Source organism: Lynx rufus, unplaced genomic scaffold (genome assembly GCF_022079265.1).
Source record: "Lynx rufus isolate CCGP_SWC_20201006 ecotype Redwood Valley unplaced genomic scaffold, mLynRuf1.p SCAF_37, whole genome shotgun sequence".
Classification (NCBI taxonomy): Eukaryota; Metazoa; Chordata; class Mammalia; order Carnivora; family Felidae; genus Lynx; species Lynx rufus.
The window spans coordinates 3,402,383-3,425,548 of NW_025814853.1; the positions used below are offsets into that span (position 1 = coordinate 3,402,383).

The following is a 23,166-nucleotide window of genomic DNA, read 5'->3' on the forward strand; positions in this document are numbered from 1 at the left end:
CCAAAGCCAGAGAGTAGACAGCCTGTGGAGGTCTGTCCTCCAGGTCTCTCCAGTCAGAGGGCCGGGCACTGGGTAGAGTCAGGAGGAGGAGGCTGGTTGTGTGGGTTCCCCCAGGGTTTTGGGCTCTGGGCTGGCGCCTCCTCAGGGGTACCCTGGGTCAGGAGAGGGGCGGAGCATGGAGGTGCGGGCCAGAAACGCAGAGGCTCTTCTTAGTAGTTTCTGCCAGGGGCGTTGTTGCTCAAGTCTCTGGCCCTGTTGAAGCCCGTCTAGTTGTGCTTTTCATCCTCCTCTTTGGAACTCCTCTCCTCACTTCCCCTTGGAGGGGTGGGGGCCTCCTGTGGGCCTCCTGGCCGGGGAGCCCTCTCCTCCTGCTGGGCTCGGGGCTGGAGCGCAAGAGACCCAGGTCCCCTCCCTGCCTGGACGCCAGCGCGACTGGGGACATCGCTCCTCTTCTGAGCCTGTGGCCACACTGCTCCAGCCCCACTGGTTTCTAAGTTCTCTGAGACAGTTGTGTCTTTAGCATGGTTTATACGTCCTGCCTTAGGCAGGTTAGGCGACGTGTGATCAGTATTCTTGGTACTTGTCAATTGAGGACCAGTTATTTTTATCTAAAATTATCAGCTGTTGAAGCTAGTGGGAATAACAAAGACCTGCTTGGGAGGGACTGAAGTCCTGTTTCTGGGCCTGTCTCTAAGAGCCTCTTGTGGGTCTCTTGCCTCGTGAGGCTGCAGGATGGTGTCTGCTGCTGTTACGGGTGGATTCCAGCCCCTTAATGGACAGCGTTCAGAGCTTTCAGCTTTTGTGTTTGAACTTCTGTTAAGGGCGCTTGAAGGCCTTTGCGTGGCAGTTCAGGTTATGAAGTCTGACGAGGCTCCTGTGAGGTGGGCACAAGGGAGGTCCAAGGGGTGGTCACACTTGAGAGAAGAGAGAGATGTCATGCATCTTCCGGGGGCTGGAGGTGCCTCTGGTCTGGTTGGCTTGTCCCCTTTGCCCGGTGGGCCTCCCCCTGGCCAGGGCCTGGTCGTGGAGGTCGGCCCGGGTGGGCACTGCCCTCGGGACACTCTGCTTTTGTGTTTCGTAGTGCTCCTCCGACCGGTTCCATCAGCTTGCTGTTAATTTTGGGCGAGGTGGCAGGCCTCCTTCAAGTGCCACTCGCTTGTACTGTTGTAAGCCAGCAGGTGCAGGGGGCTCTAGTTGGTGGTGGTACGAGGGTATTTTCCTCCAAACTACTGCCTGTGTTAGGGTTCCTCTACGAAGGGCCTGTGGCTGTTACCTAAAGATATGAAGCCATTTTGACGTGGCCGCCTTCCATGAAAGATGTGGCCCTGGGTGGGCTTGCGGTGGCACAAGTGAGGATCGTGGGCTAAGCTCTGTCCGGTGACCCTCCTGGAACTGGTTGTGCCAGTTTTGATCGTGTTTACATTTTGTCCCAGTTGTGTGAGGCAGGACAGCTGTGAGGGGGCACGGTGCTTCTCCTTAGCACTGGGACAAGAGTCAGGCGCTCACAGAGGGATGGGCCCCTCCTGCCTGAGTTCTGGCCTGACTGCTTTTTGGTGTGTCTATGTTGTCACGCCTTCTGGGGGACTGGGGACAGGACCCCACATAGAGGTTCCCAGCAGGTGCCGGGCTTGTTGAGAATGCGCCCACTGGCACACAGGAGAACTCCCAGGTGCTTGTAAGCGGCACCCCTGAGCTGGTGTGGTGTGGGGGACTTTCCTCCCGGGTCCTGGGTGGAGCTGCTTTTCTTGGCCTTGACTCGGTGGTGCTGCAGGGAGCCCTAGACCAGTGTGTCCTGCTTAGCAGCAGGGCGGACTGGCTCCCAAGCAGCTGACAGCCTGTGATTCACAGGCTTGGAGAACATGCCCCGCGGGGGGGGAAGCTGGTTTGCAAGCTGGGGAAAAGCAGGCCTGGGTGGGTAGCAATCGAAAGGTGTGGTAGTTTAGAAGATTACTGAGAGACTCCTTTTGTTTGCACCTAGCCGCTGTGGTGGTTTCTAGAACAACAGAAACAGACCTGATGGTCATTGTTCCTGGGCTGCAAGGCGGCCTTCTCTCCAATCTTGAATGCAAAGTGTGTGCTCTCACCGGGGGTTTTCACCTGACTCCTGTTTCCTGCCTCCATGAGCACAGGAGCACACCTCCTGCTTGGTGGCCTGGCTGGCGAGTGCTCAAGCCCCTCCGGACGAAAGTGTTCTCCCGTGGCCGCTCCCTCCCGTCATGGAGCCTCACTGTCTCCTGTGTCTTGCGTGGCTGCACGCTCCCCGAGTGAATGGTGGTGAAGATGCCCCATTTTTATGTGTAAAACAGGCCAATGAACAAAAACAAAGCCCTTTGTAGATTTTTTTCTGGTGCTCCCTTTCCACCCTTCTGCCCTCGAGTCTGTTCATGAGGGAGTCGGGACTCCATGACCGTTCACGTGTCCAGACCGCTCGCGTTATCCTGTGGGGTTCAGGGCTGGGAAGAGCAGAGGAATAGAGCTCCTCGCACCCATGACAGATGGGGCGTGGCTTCCTCCTCGTCCAGACAGTGGCCGTGGCCTGCCTCGGTGCCGATCCCCTTCTGTGTGGGGACGCGTGCCGGCGCTCCTGGGAACTTGTCACCACTTTTATTCTGTTCTCTCGTTGAGACTGAGTAAGGAATTTGGCAAATAAAGAACGATGGGAGATACTTTTGGTATTTCATAATATTTTAAATTCTTATTAGTTTAGTTGGTGAGTGAGCCCAAAGGACACTTTAACCAACTGCTGAGTGTGTCAGCTGTGCTCCGGGCTGCTTACCGTGCATCCCAGCAGACCCTCTGCACAGACGGGTCCTCTTCATGGCCCTGGTGCGTGTCCCCATCCCACCTCCGGTGTGGCATCTGCCGTCCAGGTTAGACAGGAGCACCCTTGCCTACAGGGTGAACTTCCTGAGCAGGGAGTTTGTTTTCTGTCGTGTAACAGCCCACCCCAAAGCCTGTGGCTTAAAACTGCAGCCACTGTTGTGTGTGTGGATTCTGTGGGTTCTGACAGGCCGGGCACGGGGTACCTTGTCTGTCCCTTGGTGCTGACGGGGTGGGGGCAGTGCTCAGCTGGAAGCCCACACAGTGGGGGCACTCGAAGGGCTGAGCACTTCCTTGATGTCAGGACCTAGTGTTGGGGGGCTGGGGAGTCTAGTGTTCCTGGGTCCACATAGCAGTTCTCGTTTTGCTGGTTAAATACTGTTTCTGAAGGAGAAGAAACCCTAAGAAATTCTTAGACGTGCTCAGTGTAGGATTCTTTGTTTAAGGGGCTTGGATGCCTGTATGAATTACCATTTTTCTTTCAGACCCGAAAGTGGAGGGTAAAATTCTAGGTTGAGCATTCTGGAGGTTGTGAGGCCTGTGCGCTTGGAGGTAGTCCCTGGTTATGGGAGATGGGGTGGGGGACACCATGCCAGGGCCCCCAGGACGAGGCTTCTCACGTATGTGAGAAGCATGGAGAACCTGTCTCACTTGCTGACTGAGAATGACAGACACTCTAGGAGTGAGCGTGTGGGCTCCTTACCTTCGTGAGGGCTGCTTGGTCCCGTAACTTCTACCCTCGGATCTCTTTTCGTATACACAGTTAATTAGAAAAATACCCAGTGAGATTCTCCACTCTCCTGTTAAGGCTCATGCCCTTAATGGCAGCTGGGGCACATGTCAGAGGTGACACCTTGCCCTCCCTAAATGAAAGGCCTTCTCGTTGTGTCACTCCTTGGCGATGTCCTTTCAGAAGATTGCCTCTCCCGCCTCCCGTCACCCCTTTTCATAACAGAGACTGTTCTGTTCTTTTGTGATGTTTAAAATAAAACTATGGAAGATGCAGTGAACTGTTCTGAAAATTTATGTTCTAAATTTGTATTTGCAACATTTAATATAATTTTTTTTTTTTTTAGGCGCAAATATTTAAGCATGGAAAACGTGAGGATTGTTTACCCTATGGTAAGGTTCACTTGTGACAAGGTGTGTTTGTGATGTGAGTCTCTGTACGTGATCAAGTGTGTCTCTTTCAAACTGTATTCATAGTTACAAAGTCTGTAACTTGCTGTATTTGGACGCTGTCATAGTTCTTTGGCTTTTTGTTTTAGGTGTGCATGTATGCTTTAATTGGATTTTTTAGGCCTGGTGTGGGAGATCTGGGTTCTTGATGCCCCGTCTGCCAGGTGTTGATTCTGGGAGACTTGGTGATGTGGAGACAGCCTGAGGTCACAGCTGAATTCTCCCTGTAGCCACGGTCACAGTCTCTGACCCTTTGCCCCCTTCTGTTAATTTTAGACAACCTCAATTTATGATAATAAGTTCTGTGATTCTTGCTGCAGAGAGGTTTACTACTTGGACCAAGAGAAATTTCTTGGAGTTATAGGTTTTAGAAGATGCGTGAACAACTTTTGAATAGTAACGCCTATTTTTTAAAAACACCTTCAGTATGGAAAATTTCATACATGCGTGAAGGGAGAGAGAGTGTGTAACGACCCCCACATTCTATCACAGGCTTCACAGTTTTAATTCATGGGTACCTTGTTTCCCGTGCTCCTCCTCAGCCCATCCAGACCCCTGCTATTTTACCTGTTTCAGTGTGTATCCCCCAAAGATAGGACATTTTTGAAACATCCCTTGATGTTACTGTCACACCTGAAAAAATGAGCAGTAGTTGCCCAATGTCTTCACACACCCTCCTCAGCAGACTTGCACACACAGACCCGGGGTTTGCTCTGTGTTACCGTCATTCGTGCCCAGGTCAGTCACTGCACGTCATTTGGGTCTTTGAGGAAATTTTTCAGATGCTGTAACAACTTGTCCTGAAACCCTGCCCTCCTTGTTTCTCATACGAAATGCCATCTTGTGTGCTCTCCTGGCCCTTGCTCCACCCCCCCCCCCCCCGGCACCCACCTCATTCCCCCAACAGCCTTGGCAGCGTAGGGGCCTGACCACCCATTTCCCTGTTTGTAGGGACCCTGCCCCGTCAGGCCCGTCATGCCTGCACGTCTCCTGTAATCCATGGCGTGTTCTTTCGCCCGCCACGTTTTGCATAAACTCTTGTTTGCCCGGCGTGGTCTCCCCTCTCTCTGGGGATCCTCTTCTGCCAGCCTACACGCTACTGCTCACAGCCAGAAAGTTGAGCAGGGTTGACTCGAGCTACACTCGATAAATGACGTGCGATCAGGTCGGGGTTCTTCATGGAACTCTGGTGTGGTCCAGCCCAGGCCGTCACACTGAATCTGGGGGGACCTGAGGATCACCTGTGGTTTTCACGTCGTGGATGCCAAACACAGAGTGTGTTTGGGAGACCGTGGGGAACCCTTCCCACCAAACTGAGCCACATGTGCTGTTGTTCGCAGCCGCAACGGTTCTCGAGCGCCTGGCGGGTTGCAGGCTCCCCTGCAGCAACCAGACCCTGCTCCGGAAACTTGGAGTGAAGCTCGTCCAGCGGCTGGGACTGACCTTCCTGAAGCCCCGGGTGGCAGAGTGGAGGTTGGTAGGCCAAGCCTGAGCGGCCCGAGCGCCTGTGGGTGAGGCTCGTGTGGTGACTGCCCGGGTTTGGGCGGCCGGGGAAGGAAGACTGTGTCCCTTCTGCTTTCGTTTCATTGCTTCCATCGCAACAGTGTTGCTGATTTTGAAAAGAAAAGTTTTTCCCTTTTTTTTCCTGTCCCTACATCTCTTTTTTTTTTTTCTGTCCCTACATCTCGTGGTTAGGATAACTGAAGGTAGAGTGGTGACAAGAAAAGTTTGCTGCTGCATTTCATGTGACGTTCAGGTGCAAGATGACTACCGGTTTGGGCTCACTGTCGGGAAAGCTCCAGTAATGATAAGACTGAACACAAGGTTCTTTCACAGAGAGCAGGCTCTCTCTCAGGGCCGGTTCAGAAAACCACGCTGCCTCTGCCTGCGGGTGGGAACTTCACAGTCTGAGGTGGCCTGCTTCAGTGGACAGATGGCTTGTGACAGTGCCTCCCGTGGAAGGAGGCCCTTCTGTGCTCCCCATACTGTGTGCTTCACGGTCTTCAGTTCCCTTGTTTTGTTTTGTTTTGTTTTGTTTTTGAGTAACAAGAAGCAAGTTTTCTCTTTGTTCATTTTTTGCATTTGAAGTGTTGGTCGGTGACCTTGTTGCCTGAGGCTCGGCTGCAGGCCTCCACCACCACGCAGCTGCAGCCCGCTGCGTCCGGGCCGTCCCCACTGTCGGGTTTGCAGAGGCCGACCCCTTCCCCTCGTCTCTGGTCGTCAGCCCTGATTAGGTTGACTGGGTGTTCTGCACACAGAGCTCCCACCAACTCCACGTTCCCAGGCTCTCATGGCTGATGCAGGCGTGCAGAGGTGCGTGGCTCAGGGTGGGCGGCTTCATGAGTCCATCTGTTGGGCCCGTCACGCAGCCTCCTGGGAGGCTGACAGCGGTGCCTTCCTTGGCCGGGGTGGTGGGGGACAGGTGGAGTGGGGTCTCCAGTGCACGTGAGCCTCTGTGCGACTCCACGGTGGCTGGAGAGAGCTAACAGTGTTCAGTTTATTTCAAGTATTGATATGACTGGTTTGGGAGGAATTGCTTGGCAAGGTTCAGCTCAGCCCTTGTCTCAGGTTACAGTAAATTCCAGAGAACTGTGGTATGTCTTAGTGATGTTTTACTGAAATTAGCTTTTGGGTCATAGAGCTTGTTCTGTGAGAAGTTGTTTGTGAGTCTAAATGTTGGTGGTTAGTTTCTAAAACTGTAGAGAAAACATTCAGTAATACATTAGGGTTTTCCAGGGAGACAGAACCAACAGGGTGAGAGGGTGTGTGTGTGCATACACATAGACTTGTAAAGAACGGGCTCATGTGATTGTGGAGGCTGAAGTCCCAAGATCTGCAGGGTGAGTCAGAAAGCTGGAGGCCCAGGAGAGCTGATGGCATTTGAGTCTAAAGACAGGAAGAATTCCTTTTGACTAAGGGGAGGGTCGGCCTCTTTGCTCTGTTCGGGTCCTCAACTGATTTGGTGAGGCCCACCCACACCGGGGAGGGCAGTCTGTTTTATTCAGTTTACTAGTTTAAATGTGAACTCTCATCCAGACACACTCTCACAGGCACACACAGAATAATGGTTGACCGAATAGCTGGGAACTCTGTATCCCACTTGAGTTGACACATAAAATTGACCATCACAGGTACGACAAGTTTATTGATTTATTTTTGAAGAGAGACAAAGAGGGAGTGCAAATGGGAGAGGAGCAGAGAGAAAGGGAAACCCAGAATCCACAGCAGGCTCTGTCCTGACAGCACAGAACCTAATGTGGGGCTCGAATTCACTAACCATGAGATCATGACCTGAGCTGAAGCCTGCACCTGGCCGACTGACCCACCCAGGTGCCCCTTATTTATTTGTTTCTGAAAACAAATTTTTTATTTTTTTATTTTTTATTTTATTTATTAAAAAAAATTGTTTTTTTAACGTTTATTTATTTTGGGGACAGAGACAGAGCATGAACGGGGGAGGGTCAGAGAGAGAGGGAGACACAGAATCTGAAACAGGCTCCAGGCTCTGAGTGGTCAGTACAGAACCTGATGCGGGATTCAAACTCACGGGCTGTGAGATCATGACCTGAGCCGAAGGCGGATGCCCAAAGACTGAGCCAACCAGGTGCACCAAAACGAATTTTTTAAATGTTTATTTATTTTTGAGAGAGAGAGAGAGAGAGAGAGAGAGACAGACAGAGCATGAGCAGGGGAGGGGCAGAGAGAGAGGGAGACACAGAATCCAAAGCAGGTTCCGGGCTCCGAGCTGTCAGCACAGAGCCCGACGCGGGGCTCGAACTCATGAGCCGTGAGATCATGACCCGAGCCGAAGTCAGATGCTCAATTGACTGAGCCACCCAGTCACCCCTGTACTTTTTTTTTTTTCATTTCTTTTTTTAATCTTCAGTACACTTCTGCTGTTGGCTGTCTTCCCTTGATGAGGAGCAAGCCTGTTGGCAGGCTGGTAACTCACTGGTCCTGCACCCTCCTCCTGAGTCCTTGTTAGGTTGGACTTCTTTCCGTTCCTTCTCCCTGGAGCATAGCTCTTGGTGAAGTGTGCTCCTCACTTCCAGTGCATGGCTGTTTGGTCCCCCTTGCTGGGCCCACATCTCAGTGACTCCCCAGCATTGTATGACCTCCGAACTCAGCTCAGCTCTCAGCCTCCCGGCTGTTCTCAGGTGGTGCTTCTGGGTCTTGCCGTGCTCTTGCACATCTCAGAGGTTGTCCAGGGATCCAAGGAGACTTCTGTGCAGAATTGTGGTTTCCTTCTCAGTAGCTACTTTTTCTCCCACATCTGTCCCCAAATACTAGCCATCTCTGTAGTCATGAATATTTTTTATTCAACCCAGCAAAACTGCTGCTCTCTTCTTGGACCCTCCTTTCTGGTGCTGGGGTTTAGAAAGTACCTTTGGGGGTGCCTGGGTGACTCAGTCAGTGAAGTGGCCAACTTCAGCTCAGGTCATGATCTCATGGTTTAGGAATTCGAGCCTCTTGTCAGGCTCTGTGCTGACAGCTCAGAGCCTGGAGCCTGCTTTCAGATTCTGTGTCTCCCTCTCGCTCTCTGCCCCTCCCCCACTCACTCTGTCTCCTTCTCTTAAAAATAAAGAAACGTTGGGAAAAAAAAAGTACTTTTGGGATGGGGGCATCTGGGTGGCTCAGTCTGTTGAGCATTATTTGACTTTTGATTTTGGTTCAGGTCATGAAACCAGGGTCAAGGGGTTGAGCCCCATGTTGGGCTCTGAACTGAGTGTGGAGCCCGCTTAGATCCTCTGTCTCTTCCTCTGTCCCTCTCCCCTGCTTGTGCATGTGTGCGTGCACTCTCTCTCTCTCTCTCTCTCTCTCTGTCTGTCTCTCTCAGAAAACAAAGAAGTACTGCTGGGGACGAAGCAGGGGTGTGAAGGTGGGGCGCACCTGGGCACCTGCTTGCTGTGCACAATAGTAGCCTGTACTTGGTTGACCTCCCGTGGGTGCCAGTGGCTGACTTTTGTCCAGGTTTTGGAGTTGTTTGTGGCGGAAGGGTAGATCCGATTGGCCCCTGACGCGTCTGTCATCTTTATAGTTTCTGGTTACTGAGGGTTGAGGTGAGTACTTTTCCCACCGAGTAATCGGCATGTGTACTCATTTGAGGAGAACAGGGACAAGGGCAGCAGCCACTGTGTGTGATCTGTCACCATGAGCGTATTCTGTGGTGGCTGCTGGCGACTGTCCCTGGATTAGCTACCTGCCGCTCCTCTGGTTCTGACCCCCAACTCTGAGGTGCTTTTTTTCCCCACACCAGTCTGTTCTTGGACTCCAGCTGGGTGTCCCGCAGTTAAACTCCATTCTGACCCTGTCCACCTGGAAATCTTGTCTGATCCCTCAGGTTAAGAGGTCAGTCCTACAAAGACTGCCCCCCTCCCCACTTCCTTCATTACTTCAGATGCCAGTAGTGGGTCCAGGTTGTCACCTGTGACTCAACTGACCCACATCTCCCTTCTCAGGCTTGATTAATGTGCCAGAGCGGCTCACAGAGCTCAGAGAAACGTTTTGTTTACCGCTCACCAGTTTATTATAAAAGGATGTAACTCAGGAACAGCCGGATGGAAGAGGTGCAGAGGGTGAGGTATTGGGGCCCAGCCATCCTCCCTGGGTCTCCATGTGCTCACCAATCCAGAAGCTCTCCAAACCCCATCCTTTTGGGTTTCTATGGAGCCTTTGTCACAGAGGCACATTTGATTAAATCATTGGCCGTGGGTGATTGACTCAGCCTCTGGCTCCCCTCCTTCCCTGTGGTGGTGGGACTGAGAGTTCCAACCCTCCAGTCGCGTGGTTGGTTCCCTCAGTTAGCAGTCCTCATCCTTAGGTGACCTAGGGGCTTTCTAGAGGTCACTTCATTGACATAACGGAAGACACCTTCATCCAAAAATGGTCAAAGATCAAATATATGTCTCTTATTATAAATGACAACATCACAGTTATGTGAAAGAATACTCCAAAGTTTAGTAGCTTAAAATGTATTTTTTTAAAAAAAACTTATTTGAGAGAGAGAGCAAGCGAGTAGACGAGGGGCAGAGAGAAGGAGAGAGAGAGAATCTTAAGCAGGCTCCACGCCAAGCACAGAGTCCAATGCGGGGCTGGATCCCATGACCCTGCGTTCATGACCTGAGCCGAAATCAAGAGTTGGATGCTCAACCAACTGAGCCCTCCAGTTGCCCTGCGATGATGGATCTTTATCGTCACCGTTTCTGTGGATTGGGAATCTGGGTGTAACTTAGCAGGGTCCTGTGGTCAGAGTCTGTCTGAGGCTTCACGAAGGTGTTGGCCAGGCCTGCTGCCATCTCCAGGCTTGAATTGGGGGGGGGCCCTGCAGCCAGGCAGGCGCCTAGCATTGCCGGTAAGACTCTGTTCCTCGTGGGCTATCTGCTGGCAGCCTTCCAGAGCTCTTGGCGCCAGGCAGTGCACAGCGCAGTGGCCAGCTTCTGTCAGCGAGAGGGGGGCGGCAAGACGGAAGCCACAGTCTCCCAGAGCCGCCTTGGGAAGGACGTCCCCTCACCGCTGCGCTCTCCCAGCAGGAGTCACTGGGTCTGGGCTGTACCCAGAGGAGAGGATTGCATGAACGTCAGAAGGTGGGCCGCCTGCCACTGTCCTCGTTCTCGGTTGGAAACCGGTCCAGAGAGTTAACGAGCTGCTCAGGGCCACAGTTATCAGCGCTCGAGCTGGTGTTCAGGTTTCGGGCTCTGCCTGTGAAGCTCTAGCTGTCTGCGCTCAGGAGTCCGCCTCAGGCTGCCGCCCCCAGATGCAGTCTGTGCCTTGACTCAGGCACCTTTTGTGCTCCAGGCTGTGTGCCGATCCAGGGCCACCCGCCAGGCTGGCCGTGTGTACTTACCTCAGCACCACGCACTGGTGCCCGCCTTCCAGGAGGAAGGGCAGCAGCGATGGCCTTTCGTGCACATCCTTGCATCTGACTTGTCACAGGCCTCTAGGTAAGGGCCTCCTCTGACAGACGGGGACACCGTGGCAGCCGGACGCTCAGGAGCTGTGCAGAGTCGGACGGTGGATCTGGCCTGTGCTGATGCCCTCGCAGCACACGGATGATGCCAGTGGCCTCGGCTGGGGGGAGGAGGGCTGTGGCTGGTGGGGCCTGAGAGGGAGGCTCCAGAGACCGCATCCGCAGGGGCTGGCCGTGTGAGCTGCAAGGTCCGGGGTGGCTGGGGGCCTGAGGGGCAGTAGGGGTAAGAGGCAGAGCGCCTTGTGAAGAAGGCCAACGCCCACGGGCTGGCGAGTGCCCTGGCGCCCTCCTGCAGTCCTGCTCTGTCCCCTGCCTTTCTGCCTGGACACTGCACAGTACTCGGGGGCTTCTGAGTAGTGCAGGATCCTGTGGCTGACCTTGCGGATGCCAGCCTCTAGCCGCTCCATTTGTTTTCTGTCCCGTCTCTGAAAAACACATGGAATTGTCACAGACATCCTTTAAGGTTCTAAGGGACACCAGATTATTGATTTCTGTCGAGACAATTTGTCCTCGAGGCTCCGGCAGGCGTGGCCGCTGGTCTGAGGTCACGTGTGTTTGTGCAGGTACCAGCGCGGCTGCCGCTCGCTGGCCGCTAACCTGCAGCTCTGCGCCCAGAGTCCGCGGGAGCCGACAGTGCACGCCGAGACTCCCGCTGGTGACGGAGACTGTGATGTCCCCGAGGAGGTGGAGAGTGTGATAGGTGGGTGCAGTCCCTGCGGGCTCTGGTCTCTGGGTGGCGGCGAGGCTCCTCCCAGGTACATTTATTGGCCGCGTACCTTTGCCACCTCTGTGCTGGCAGCACGTGGCCTTCCGTGACCTTCCCCACCCTCACCTTTCACGGAGTTCGTGGCTGCTGGTCTGTAGTCTGCGGGCCCACGACCCTTTGGGTCCTGGACCCTGTCTTTCTGTTCGCTGTTTTCTCCCCTGTGTGAGCCCTCCTATTTCCACCTCACTCCCTAGGCACCTCAGGACAGCTCCGTGCCTTCAGCCTTCCCCCAAGCCTGGCCTGGGTGTATTGCGCTGGTGGCCTCAGGCCTTCTCCTGAGGGGATGGAGGGGTGGCTGTCTTGGGCCCTGCCCCGCTCTCACTCTGTGACAGCTCCTGGCCCTGCACACCCTGCCTGCTCCCCGACTCCCGCCAGGTGTACCCGGCAGGGCCAGCCTCCCTGTCCATGAAGGACAGCCCTGTGCCTCCCCTGTTTTCCTCCCCTTCCCAGAGCTGTCTGCCCCCACGCCCTCAGGGGCCCTATACTGCCCTGGTCACAGTGGACTTGACCCATTCACAGGCTCCCGTCCTTCCTCTGTGTCAGCCTTTCCCAGGCTGCCTGGTGCCCTTGGTCAAGGTTTCTGCTGACTGAGGATTGCCAGGCTCTTTTCTGAGCAGCCTCTGGGCTCTCCCGACTTCCTTCGGGCCCCTATGTGGCTGTTCTGGAATTTGGCCTGTGCCCGAGACCCCAGCAGAGCCCCTTTTCTGCACCCTCTTGCAGAACTGGCCTCTGGGAAGTCTTCCTCACTTGGTGCTTTCTGCCCAGTGACGGCTCTGGTGGGTGGATCTACTTTGTAGCAACAATGGCAGGAGTAGGTTTTTAAAAACGAAGAATTAGAATAATTAGAATTAACATTCTTGATGTGACTCCCTTCATGGTGCTCGAGTGCTCTGCAGGGTGGGTTATGTTTAAGCTCGGAAATGAACTTCCCCAGCACTCGGGCGAGCGCGGAGAGCTCAGACCTGGCTTTCCCGTGTTCTTGCAGAGCAGCTGCTGATTGGGCTGAAGGACCAGGACACGATTGTGCGGTGGTCTGCGGCCAAAGGGTAGGTGCCTGCTGTCCCTCCGCAGGGGGGACATCCTGTCATTCAGCGCGTCTTGTGCAGTTGAGAGCTGGGAACAGCTTCGAGATTTTTATAAGGTGGAACAGTTTTTCTCATTTACATTTATTGCTTTATGTTCTCATTTTAAAGGTAATTACTGGGGAATGAGGGGGCTTCATTTCCTTGCCTGTCTGGCTAGAGTGGGCGGAGTTATGAGCATATCCACTTGCCTTTCTTGCCTTTCAGAGGTTCCTTTTCTTTCAGTTCTGTGTCCTCAGCAGCACAGTACCTGTCCCTTTCACAGGCAGGCGCGGTCACTGTATAGCGAGCGGAGGCCGGCACGGCCTTATCTAATCCCAGAGCCCCTGAGAGGGAGACTGGTGTTGGTCCTCTGTTTGCCTGAGGAATGGCCTACAGAGAGGTGCCCTCATGGGGGAGGTGTTCGCTTCAGCAGCAGGCAGCCTCTGAGCCCCAAGTCATGTGTGGGTGGGGTGGGGTGGGGTGGGCCCGGAGGGATGCTGATCCATGTCAGGGGGTGTCTGGTGTGGATGCGCGGTAGCCTGCCATGTGGGGAGGTGGCCTGGAGGGGTCGGGCCGACAGGGGTGCCGTTGACCATCGGTAGCATGGAGCTGTCCCGTGGGCACACCCACCCCTTTGTCTCCCTCCCTCAGGAGATGCCTGTGTCTGTCTGTTTATGTCACTAGGATGGGGCTCCCTACCAGGCAGGTGGCCTTGTGTGGAGCAGAGTGTGTGTGAGGCTTGCCCTGGGTCTACCTGTCTTTCCTGCTCTCTAGAGGGAGGGAAAATTGCCGGGGACAGGTCCTGGTGGCTCGGGCCCCCTCACGACGGGCCCGTGATGCTGACAGAGTGCTGCTTCTCTCTTTCAGAATCGGTAGGATGGCTGCGAGGCTCCCCAAAGAGCTGGCGGATGATGTGGTTGGGTCCGTGTTGGATTGTTTCAGGTATGTGAGAAGATCAAAGGGAGAACGTGTTTCTGGTTGAAAGCAGTGGCTTTTTTCTATCCTTTTGCATTTTCTTTCAATTGAGCTGTTTGTCAGAGCCTCCGCAGCCTTTTTTTCTTTTTTTTGAAGTTAAATTCGAGAACTCTAGTTATTTCTGTTATCTTTCTTTTTAGAACAAAATTTTTTTTAACGTTTATTTATTTTTGAGAGAGAGAGAGTGTGAGCAGGGGAGGGGCAGAGAGAGAGGGAGACACAGAATCCGAAGCAGGCTCCAGGCTCCGAGCTGTCAGCACAGAGCCCGAAATGGGGCTCGAACCCACGAACTGTGAGATCATGACCTGAGCCGACATTGGACACCCAACCGACTGAGCCACCCAGACGCCCCTAATTTTACTGGATTTGAATTTAAATAGCCACATGTGGTAATGGTCATGTTGTGTCTAGGTAGCCCGTGGTGCAGGTGTGGGCTGGGATGCACAAATGGCAGGTCCTTGGGGTCTGGGCCTGGGGCCTGCAGGCCAGGGGGCAGAGCAGAGACTCTGGCACCAAGGGTGCACTGTTAGGTGCACAGTCCCAGAGGACTGTTAACTTTGCTCGTGGAAACCTCTCTGGGGGTTTCAGAAGCAGGTGCTTCTACGAAGGGTGTTGGTTGGGCCCAGCCTCACTCCTGCCCTCGTTAGCTGGCTGCTGATCTTCTGGGGCTGTTGCTGTGGGTGTAGGAGAGGGTCTGTCTACCCTCCTGGGCTCAGCTATGCACACTAACTGCCGAGGGTGCTCTGTGAGCACCTGCAGGACGTGCCCTCCCCCCGGAGCAGCCTTCCTCTGGAGCTTGTCTCGAGCCTGCTCAGCCACAATTGGAGGAGTGCAGGGGAACTAGATGTCACATGTGGGTCACCTTTTGCAGAACAATGCTGTGTGTCTGGCCAGTGTGTCTTCCAGTGGAAACATTTCACCGTTGTCTGCCTAGCAGAAAACGTGCACTCCTTACTGTCACTCTGAAACGCCTGAGTTAGGGAAAAGAAAGTGCTCCCTGTCCATGTGATGATTCTGCTGGCTTGTTTATTTTTATTTACTTTTTATTTATTAAAAAAAATTTTAGGGGCGCCTGGGTGGCTCAGTCAGTTAAGCGTCCGACTTCAGCTCAGGTCATGATCTCACGTTCCGGTGAGTTCGAGCCCCGCGTCGGGCTCTGGGCTGATGGCTCAGAGCCTGGAGCCTGCTTCCGGTTCTGTGTCTCCCTCTCTCTCTGCCCCTCCCCCGTTCATGCTGTGTCTCTGTGTCTCAAAATAAATAAACGTTAAAAAAAAAAAAAAAAAAGAATCAAGCTCAACTGTCACATTAAAAACTTTAAAAAAAAAAATTTTAATGTTTATTCTTGAGAGACAGAGAGTGCGCACGCTCATGAGCAGGGGAGGGTCAGAGAGAGAGGGAGGCTGAAAGCAGGCTTCAGGCTCCGAGCTGTCAGCACAGGGCCCAACGCGGGGCTCAAACTCACCAACTGTGAGATCGTGACCTGAGCTGAAGTCGGCTGCTTAACCGACTGAGCCACCCAGGTACCCTTCTGCTGGCTTGTTTTAGGGTGTCCTCTTGGATTTCTTTTCTGGGGGTGTGGTGTCGGGTATGCTAATGATGCTGGACGTCGCTGGTCCAGGGCGGCTCTGAGAGGTGGCTCTTGTGTGACCACGGGGGAGCCTCCTGCTCTCTGGAGAGGGCAGCACTTTGAGCCAGAGCTCTGGAGCCTTTCCTCCCTGGCCCCTTTGCCCAGGGCATGGCAGGTCTATCTCAAGTCTTTTTCTCTATTTCCTTCTTAGCACATTTCTGCACCTGCCCTCTGGGGGTAATGCTGTCTCTTTACCCAGCCCTCCCTCGGGCTCTTCCTTGCCCAGCCTCCTTCCTTCCCTTCGCACCTGTCCCCTCCTGCCCCTGCCGGTGGCGTCCCTGGTGCTGGCTTTTCCTGGCGGTGGCTGCTCCAGTGTTCCTGAGCCTCCCTCACTCCTCCGGCCACTGTGTCTCTGTCTGGAAGCCTGGGGCCCTTCACCCTAGTGCATCTTGACCACACTCCTGGCACACGTTTCCTCTTGGCCAGACATCTGGCCTTCTGGCCTGGACCCGTGGTCTCCTTTAGTCATCTTCATTGGTTTAATCCCCAGACACTTCTTTGCCGTTGTCTTGTCATTGCAGTAAGCTCCTCTGAGTTCTGTAGTGAGGTCGTGCAGGGTGGAAACTGTCTCACTGCTCTTGATTCCCAGAGCTGGCAGCCTGGAGCCGCAAGCAGGCCGTTGAGGGAAAGGGCCTGTGTGCAGAGGCATGAAATTACCTGACTGCAGAGCCTGGCTCACAGAGGGGTCCCCCCCAGCGCAGAATGCTTGAAGACCCTGAGAGGCAGGAGCTAGCTGGTTGGGTGGAAGATGTGTGTGGGGTGGGGGCCACAGGACTGGCTGGTCACCTGGCACAGCTGGGATCTTGTCCCTTGTTTTGTGGGCCATACAGTGACATACGGTGAGCTGCCAGCTTTTTCTGAAAGGGTCAGAACAGGACATTAATGTCATTAACTGTGAGCATACGCCTCTCCTCTCCCTGCTCTGTTTCTAGGCCAGGTTATGTAGCACGAAGCCACACACGTCCCCAGGTGGCTTTACATTGAGCCCCATAGGACCAGTGTGAGCAACATGGCCATCGTCCCCTTCTCCGTGTCTTGTCCCCTGGATGTGCAGGTGTCCTTTGGTACCTGTGCACCTCCCCTCCCTGGCCCTGGTGGCATTGCCTCGGGGCAGGACTCCACAGACAGGCGCCACCCACTGCCCCAAAGCATCTCTTTCTAGTTAAAATTCTGAAGTACACAAAAGTGCCAATATTAAAATTTGAAATGGTCATAAAATCTTTGGGACAGATATTTAATAAAACATCTGGAACTTGGGGCGCCTGGGTGGCTCAGTCGGTTGAGCATCTGACTTCAGCTCAGGTCATGATCTCACAGTTGGTGAGTTCGAGCCCTGCCCTGCGTCAGACTCTGTGATGATAGCTCGGAGCCTGGAGCCTGCTTCAGATTCTGTGTCTCCCTCTCTTTCTGCCCCTCCTCCACTCACGCTCTGTCTCTGTCTCTCTCAAAAATAAAATGAAACATTAAAGAAATTTTTAAAAACATTTGGAACTTAAAAATTTGTAATTGGAATTGTAAGTTGGTGCTGGTTGATGGTGAGGTTCAAGGGGACTTGGTGAGTCTGCCTCCACAGGCCCTGACATGAGGGAGGGACCTGCTGAGTGAACGCATGAGACTCGCTCTCTCCTGTCTGAATGTTCTTGTGCTTGTTGCTTGTGAGGCATGCAGTCTAGTTGGTTTTCCTGAACATTCCAACATCAAACTGTTGGATTTAGGGTAGGAAAGAGCCCTGCAAAGTCTCTCGCTTTTTGGGGAAGCGTATTTCACTGTTTATGTTGGCAGCCAAATGTAGAAGCTCTCAGGACAGCCCTCGTCAGTCTAAGAAACCCCTCTCACTGGTCCTAATGTCAGAGGTGTACCTTAAACAAGAGGGCTTCCAGACCACTTCAGGGACGATTTTATTAGATATAAAATTTTACCTGTTGGTTCATTGGTATAATCATGTATTAAAAGCCTGTGTTTCAAATAGTGTGAAACAATTCTCTAGAAGACTTTCCATTCTACCTTTGAAATCTCTACTCTGAGCCAGGAAGGGAGATCTCCCCACCCCTTTCTGTGAACGCCTCAACTCACCGGGGTTTTGGTGACTTGAAAAGGCTGAGTCCTTGGCTGTGTAGTCAGCTGGCACACGCGGCCGTGGCAGGAATGGTGTGTAGAGCCTGGGAGTCCTGCTGACGCATATCTGCAGACTGCTTTCTCTGTGGTCCCATGTGGGGCCCTCAGGACCTCTCCTTGTCATCGGGAGATCTGAAGAAAAGTACTGAGCACAGCACTTACCTGCCATTAAGTTGCAGGAGTTTCTTTCTTTTTTATTTTTAATGTTTATCTATTTTTGAGGGAGGAAGAGAGATAAAGCACAAATGGGGAAGGGGCAGAGAGAGAGGGCGACACAGAACCCAAAGCAGGTTCCAGGTTCTGAGTTAACAGCAGAGACCCTGACGCGGGGCTCGAACTCATGAGCCCTGAAATTGTGACCTGAGCCGAAGTCAGATGCTTAACCAACTGGGCCACCCAGGTGCTTCACAATTTTATTTCTTTAGCCAGCAGATGCTTTAAAAACTCACTAACGGGGTGGGGGGTGGGGGGCGCCTGGTGGCTCAGTCGGTTAAGTGTCTAACTCTTGACTTCGGCTTAGGTCATGATCTCGTGGTTTGTGGGATTGAGCAGCGTGTCGGGCTGTGTGCTGACAGTGTGGAGCCTGCTTGGGGTGTTCTCTCTCTCTCTCTCTCTCTCTCTCTCTCTCTCTCTCTCTCTCTGTCTCTCCCTTTTCCCCTCCCTCCCTCCCTCCCCCTCTCCCCCTCTGTCTCTGCCTTTTACCTGCTTGCATGCACTCTGTTCTCAAAAATAGTAAGTGTTAAAAAAATAAAAAGTTACAACTCACTGGTGGGTCTTATCGAGGCTCCCAGGCACAACTCACTGGTGGGTTTTAGCGAGGCTCCCAGGCACAGCGTGGACACCTGCAGTGTGTGCACGTCGGGGGATGAGCGGACACGGGCAGTCCGGTCTCAGGTCTTGTGTGTATGTCAGCTTTCAGGAGACGGACGGTGCCTGGCACGGTGGCTGTCTGGCGTTGGCAGAACTGGGCAGAAGAGGCCTGTTGCTCCCTTCACGGCTGGAAGACGGTGAGTTCCGCGCTCGCTTGCTCTGTGCTCTCAGTGCTGTGTGTAGCTCATTGGGTGCTTTGTGTCACTCCGCGTCTCCGGCTGTGAGCACACTGGGCCTCTGCCCTTGCTGACAACATTGTTTGCAGGACAGAGCGGACTAGGCCTGTTTCTCTCAGCCTGCCTTCTTGTATCGACCGTTCTGATTTTCTGACTCCCCTTCTCCCTGCTGCAAAATGTTGGTACCACAGATACACTGTGTGTCTGGATTTGGAGGGCCAGGAACCATTGTGATGTCTGAGATCTTCTTGTCCCTCAGAACTGGTTTTCACCCCTGTGGGGGTGCTGTTGCCTGTTGAGAAGTTGTGTACTGCCTCTGTTTATCACCTGGAGTGCATCATGGTCCCCTAGGAATCAGGCTCACACCAGCAAGGGGTGGGGGCGGAGGGCTGGAGGAAACTTGGCAGTGAGCCTGTGCAGGGGGACGGGGGCACAGTGCAGCAGACGCAGGGAGGACCGCCGAGCTCTAAGCGAGTGTGTCCCAGCTGTCGGGTCTGGACGCGTGCAAGTGCGGCCCTGTCTGGTTGGTGGGAATCATCTCTGGGTGTGGCTGGTGGTGCCTCTGGGCAGAAGGGAAGGATGCCTGCAAAGGAGGGAGAAGGTCACATCCTGGGGTGTTCACCATAGGTGCTCTGTGCACTGTGGGGTTGACTTCCATCCAGAATAAAGATGTCTGTGCACAGATGGCTGGGACCCTGCATCTTACTCCGCGGCACCTGAGCTGTGGGATGTCAGAAGTGATGGCTTTGCATTTGGCAGCGTGAAGCGGGAGGAGGGCTCTTAGACCCTCAGAATTCTGTTTACTCTTACTATTTATTTTTGGGAGCTTTATTGAGATACAATTTATATACCGTGAAGTTCACCCACATAGAGGGTACAGTTCAGTGGTTTATAGTATATTTTACAGAGCTGTGCGACCGTCATCATCATCTAATTTCAGAACATTTATGCTGCCCCCAAAGGAAACCCCTGTACTCAGGGGCAGTCACTCCCCATTTCCCCTCAACACACCCACCCCAGGCAACCAGTAATCTGCTTTCTCTTTCTTTAAATTTGCCTTTTCTGCTCATTTTTCATAAATGGAACCTGTGATTGCGGTCTTGTGCCTGACTTCTTTCACTTAGTGTGATGTTTTCAAGGTTCATCCATGTTGTAGCATGTAACTCTGTTCCTTTTTATGGCTGAATAATATTCCGTTGTGTGGATACACCACATTCATCAATTGATGGACATTTGGATTTGTCACATTTTGGCTATTACGGAAAATGCTGCTGTGAACATTTGTGTGCAAAAACGTTTTTTAAATTTTATTTTAGAGACAGAGCAAGAGCATGAGTGGGGGAGAGGGGCAGAGGGAGGGAGGGCGAGAGAGAGAGAGAGAGAGAGAGAGAGAGAGAGAGAGAGAATCCCAAGCAGGCCCACATTCAGCATATAGTCTGACGTGGGGCTCACTCTCACGACTGTGAGATCAACTGTGTTGTTATGTGTAGCATGTAGTCTCTGTTCTTTTTTTTTTTTTCTGTTTTTAAAAAACTTTTTTTTTTTTTTTTTTTAATGTTTACTCTTGAGAGAGACAGAGACAGAACGCAAGTGGGTTAGGGGCAGAGAGAGAGGGAGACACAGAATCCGAAGCAGGTTCCAGGCTCTGAGCTGTCAGCACAGAGCCCGATGCGGGGCTCGAACTCACGAGCTGAGAGATCATGACCTGAGCTGAAGTCAGACGCCCAACCGACTAAGCCACCCAGGCGCCCCATCTTTGTTCTTTTTTTATGGATGAATAATATTCCATTGTGGATACACCACACTGTTTATCCAGTCATCAGCTGATGGACATTTGGATTTTTTACCTCTTGGCTGGTATGAATAATGCTGCTATGAACATTTGTGTGCAGGTTTTTTTTTTTTTTTTAAGTTAATTTTTTTTATGTTTATTTGTGAGAGAGAGATAGAGTGTGAGGAGGGGAGGGGCAGAGAGAGAGGGAGACACAGAATCTGAAGCAGGCTCCAGGCTCTGAGCTGTCAGCACAGAGCCCCATGTGGGGCTCAACTCACGAACCAGGAGATCATGACCTGAGCCAATTTAACCAACTGAGCCACCCAGGCTCCCCCTTTTAAATTTTGAGAGAGAGAGAGAGAATGAACGAATGAGGTGGGGAGAGGGGTAGAGAGAGAGAATTGCAAGCAGGCTGCATGTTCAGTGCAGGACCTGACCTGGGGCTTCCTCTCATGACTGAGATCATGACCTGAGCCGGAATCAAGAGTCGGACGCTTAACTGACTGAGGCACCCAGGCGCCCCGTGTACAAGTTTTTGTGTGGACATAAGATTCTAGTTCTCTTGGGTATGCATATAGGAGTGGGATTGCTGGGTCTTCTGGTAACTCCATTTTTAACTTTTTGAGGAAAAGTTTTTTTCTAAAATGGTAGTACCATTTTACATTTCCACCAGCATGAAGGTTCCAGTTTCTCCACACCCTCCCAACCGCTTGGTTTTGTCTTAGTGGATGTGGAGTGGTATCTCATTGTGGCTCACATTTGTGTTTCCGTGACTCATTAATGACGCTGAGCCGGCTTAATTAATGCCGACTGTGGATATCTTTGTTGGAGAAATGTCTGTTCAAATCCTTTGCTCATTTGAAAACTCGGGCTTTTTGTTGTTACTATGAGTTCTTTATGTATTCTGGGAGCCTCTCACCAGATAGAGGACCTGTGGTATTTTTTCCCATCCCATGGTTGTTTTCACTTTCTGGTTGGTGTCATTTGCGCCAAAGCCCTGCATTTTGGTTGATTTCAGCTCACCAGTCTTCTGTGTGCGAGTGTGCCACAGACAAGGTGAGATCCCTCCCTGGGTAATTTCGACTCCAGTAGGGCCTTTTCTCTGCTTTTCATGCCCGAGAGTGGCTGGCATGTGTGTGCCCATCATATTTTACAGTGTTGCGGTGCCCACTGGTCACTAGCCACTGGAGTGAGAGACTGTGAGCGTTGGCGTTACGAGTGAGGAGTGTCTCGCTGTTGCTTAAAATAGAGAAGATGTCCTGTGTGGTCTTTACTTGACTGGCCGGTCGCCTCTAGCCTGGCGGCCCCCCACAACGTGTGCTGAACCCTCCTGTGGGCCCTTGCCGTGCCTGGCGGGGCCTGAGGGAGCTGTGCTGTCTCCTGCCTGGGAAGGATGGTGCCAGGCCTGGCGGACAGAGGTCTTGTCGAGGCGTAGGCTCCACAGGCCCCAGGCCCGACACTTGTTCATTTTTCTTCTTTTTCTCTTGCTCCTCAGACTGGATGATGCCAGTCGCCTGCCCTGTCTTCAAGTTCATGGATTCTTGCTTGCACGTGTTCAGATCTGTTATTGTACAGCTCGACTGAAGTTTTCATTTCAGTGATGGTGTTTTTTCAGTTTCAGAATTTTTATTTGGTCTCTTTTTACAGTTTCTGTCTCTTTTTTGACATTCCATATTTTTTTCGATATTGTTCTCTTGGTTTCCTTTAGCTTTTTGAGCATATCTGAGGAATCTGTTTAACGTCTTTGTCTGGTTTTCGTACAGTGTCTGGGCTTCCTCAGAGACGACGATTTCTCTGCTTTTCTTTTTTCCTTTGAACAGGCTATTCATTTCTGTTTCTTTGTATGCTTTGCGCTTTTTTTTTTCTTTGAAACTGGACATTTTGAAAACTATAATACTGTAATATGGTAACTCTGGAAATCAGGTTCTCCCCCATCCCCAGGGGTTTGCAGCTGTTGCTTGTTGAAGGTGATTGTTGTCCATTTGTTGACTTTTTCCCCCCATCTGTTTGCAACAACTGTGTTCCTTGTTGTGTCTGGTCACTGAAGTCTTGGTTCTGTAATGTCTGCAGATAGCCAGTGACCTAACAGATTTCCTTAAATGCTGAGATTTTGTAGACTCTTTCTTCACAACATACCCTCCTGATTTCTGCAAATTTCTGATGAGATGTTTGAGTTCTGAACAAGTTGAGTCTGTCAGTTTTTGCTGGCTTAATGGTTGTTGTTGTGGCAGAGGGACTGATTTGTGATGTCATCCAAAAACTAGCGTTTGACTGGGTCTTCTGAGTGGAAACAGATGTCGAGACAGTATAAAACGTGTAGAGATTCTACTGGGGAGATGCCCATGAGAGAAAGCAAGAAGGCTGGCGGAACTCCTGTCTGACCCCGAGGGCTGTGGGGGTGGGGTGTGGCTGGGGTCCTCGAGCCAAAGTCAGCCATAGAGGCAGGCGGTCCCGTGTCCCCAGAAGGGGCCATGCTGGTATCGCTGCCACACTCTCTCCCTGGCAGAGGTACCTTGGGGCCTGGGGTGCAGCCTGTGGCGGATGGGGCCTGGCTGTTACTGCAGCTCTTCTGTTGCAGAGTGCTGACCTCTCCTGAGGTCCTGCTCCCCACAGGCCTGTGGTGTGTGCCTCAGTTCCCAAGGGAGCGGCTGGGCCCTGGGTGGAGTTACACTCTCTGGTGCTCCTGACACAGTCCTGGCACCTTCCTGTTTGGAGGACCAAGTCCTTACTGATTTTTTTTTTTTTTAAGTTTTATTTATTTTTGAGAGAGAGAGAGAGAGAGAGAGCACGAGCAGGAGTAGGGGAGGGACAAGAGAGGGGGACAGAGGGTCTG

At 52.5% G+C, this 23,166-nt stretch overlaps 1 protein-coding gene across 3 annotated transcripts in view; it reads left to right on the forward strand.

Annotated features, from left to right (window-relative positions):
• Positions 1–23,166, forward strand: part of TBCD (tubulin folding cofactor D) — a 159,695-nt gene that overhangs the window by 25,449 nt on the left and 111,080 nt on the right. For all 3 annotated transcript variants that reach the window (XM_047094079.1, XM_047094080.1, XM_047094081.1), the window contains exons 8-13: positions 3,897–3,942; positions 5,340–5,472; positions 11,530–11,666; positions 12,718–12,778; positions 13,664–13,738; positions 18,426–18,520. In XM_047094079.1, coding sequence (XP_046950035.1) covers positions 3,897–3,942; positions 5,340–5,472; positions 11,530–11,666; positions 12,718–12,778; positions 13,664–13,738; positions 18,426–18,520 — 547 coding nt within the window. The remainder of the gene's footprint in view (positions 1–3,896; positions 3,943–5,339; positions 5,473–11,529; positions 11,667–12,717; positions 12,779–13,663; positions 13,739–18,425; positions 18,521–23,166) is intronic.